Source organism: Bison bison, unplaced genomic scaffold, assembly GCF_000754665.1.
Source record: "Bison bison bison isolate TAMUID 2011002044 unplaced genomic scaffold, Bison_UMD1.0 scf7180017858736, whole genome shotgun sequence".
NCBI classification, from domain to species: Eukaryota; Metazoa; Chordata; class Mammalia; order Artiodactyla; family Bovidae; genus Bison; species Bison bison.
Genome location: NW_011489308.1, coordinates 297,813 through 299,248, shown reverse-complemented (window position 1 = coordinate 299,248; position 1,436 = coordinate 297,813). Strand labels below are relative to the sequence as shown.

At 39.5% G+C, this 1,436-nt stretch overlaps 1 protein-coding gene across 1 annotated transcript in view; it reads left to right on the top strand.

Annotated features, from left to right (window-relative positions):
- The first annotated feature begins 735 nt into the window (after window positions 1-735).
- The window catches only part of LOC104980166 (chromosome unknown open reading frame, human C11orf70), a 70,072-nt gene continuing 69,371 nt past the window's right edge, over window positions 736-1,436 (top strand). Inside the window, exons 1-2 of the mRNA XM_010828809.1 lie at window positions 736-850; window positions 1,213-1,387. Of these exons, the coding sequence (XP_010827111.1) occupies window positions 736-850; window positions 1,213-1,387 (290 nt within the window). The remainder of the gene's footprint in view (window positions 851-1,212; window positions 1,388-1,436) is intronic.

Genomic DNA, 1,436 nt, shown 5'->3' with positions numbered 1-1,436 from the left:
TTTTTTAAGCTTTTGAGGCATATTTGTAAGTTTGATATAAACTGAAGATAATCTCCTGACAGAAACATCTGCTACAGTATTTCTCATACGTGGAGTTTCACTGACACATATTCTATTTCAGTCAGATCCTTCTTAAATAATTCATGGAACCTCACCTTTCATTTTGGGTACGTAAATAAACGTTAAATAAAACACAAACACTTTGAAAAAATTTTAAGAGAAAAACATAACAAAAAACAGAATCATTTTAAGGAATAAGGTACAAACACAGCATTTCCTGTCTTTGGAAGGCAAGAGTGTGGTAAGACTTCTGAATAAGCCTAAATAATACATCTGTCAAGACCATGAGTCTATTTTTTATTCTTATGACTGAAATATGCTATAGCAATATTAAAGTCTATGTATTATGACCACACTCCTATTAAAATCTTAAAATAATCTGAAATATTTATATTCAGGTATGCTATTTTAAGACTTTCTCATTATGAAAAATACTAATTACTTTTTTGTCCCACAATTTCCAGAATAAATTATATTTTAAGGTAAAGTTCAAACTTTCTGTTATTGAAATATTTTGATATGCCCTCTTTTAAGATTAAAGGAATAAAATAAAAATAATTCAAATGACAGTTGATTTAACATATATGATCTGGAAAGAGAGTCACATATCCCATAAATAGAAAGGCAAGAAAGCTCTCAGAAATGGAATATTCCCTGCCCTATTAGTAAATAAGGATGTCGCAGTCATCAGCAATTACAGCCCTTCAACCTGAGCCTGTGAGACTCAAAGGAACACAAGAAGGCAAATACCTGCCATCTAGCAGCCATCAGACTACAGCCACTGCCCACAGTGAGCCCTGAGGAAAGGAAGTTCCGACCGAAAACAGGAGACTGGCCCCGACAGCTGAGATGCATATGAAAGGAACGATGTCAGTGAGTCCAGACTCTTGCATTTTCCCATACACAGAAAAGCGCTACATTCCTTAACTTGGGATATCTGATTTTCTTTCATTAACAATAGTCTTCTGATGTTCAGACTACCTGCCCTTTGTTGCAAAACTTCTCCATTACCTGGTTCCTCCCCTCACTGCCTCAGAGCAGTTTCCTCAGGGTTGCTTGAGATGCTGCCTCCCAGGCCTGACGTCTAAAAGTTTCCACTAAATAATAGATAATGCTCAACTTTAAGGCTGTGACCCTTTTTTAAGTCGACAGTTTTGGAGACCATGAAGGGACCCAGAAGGACTTCTGTGCTCCGCCTGCACTCTACAAGGGTCCGGAGCCTTGGTGCAGCAGAGGCCTCCTGCACCTATCCACCTCCTTCAGGAGTCCACGTGAATCTGAGTGAGTCTCCTGAACTGACTGATGATCCTGAGTTTTATCTGGTGGGGTATGGCAGGGACATGGCCCCCCCCCAGGACCGTGGGGGGGGGGGGGTG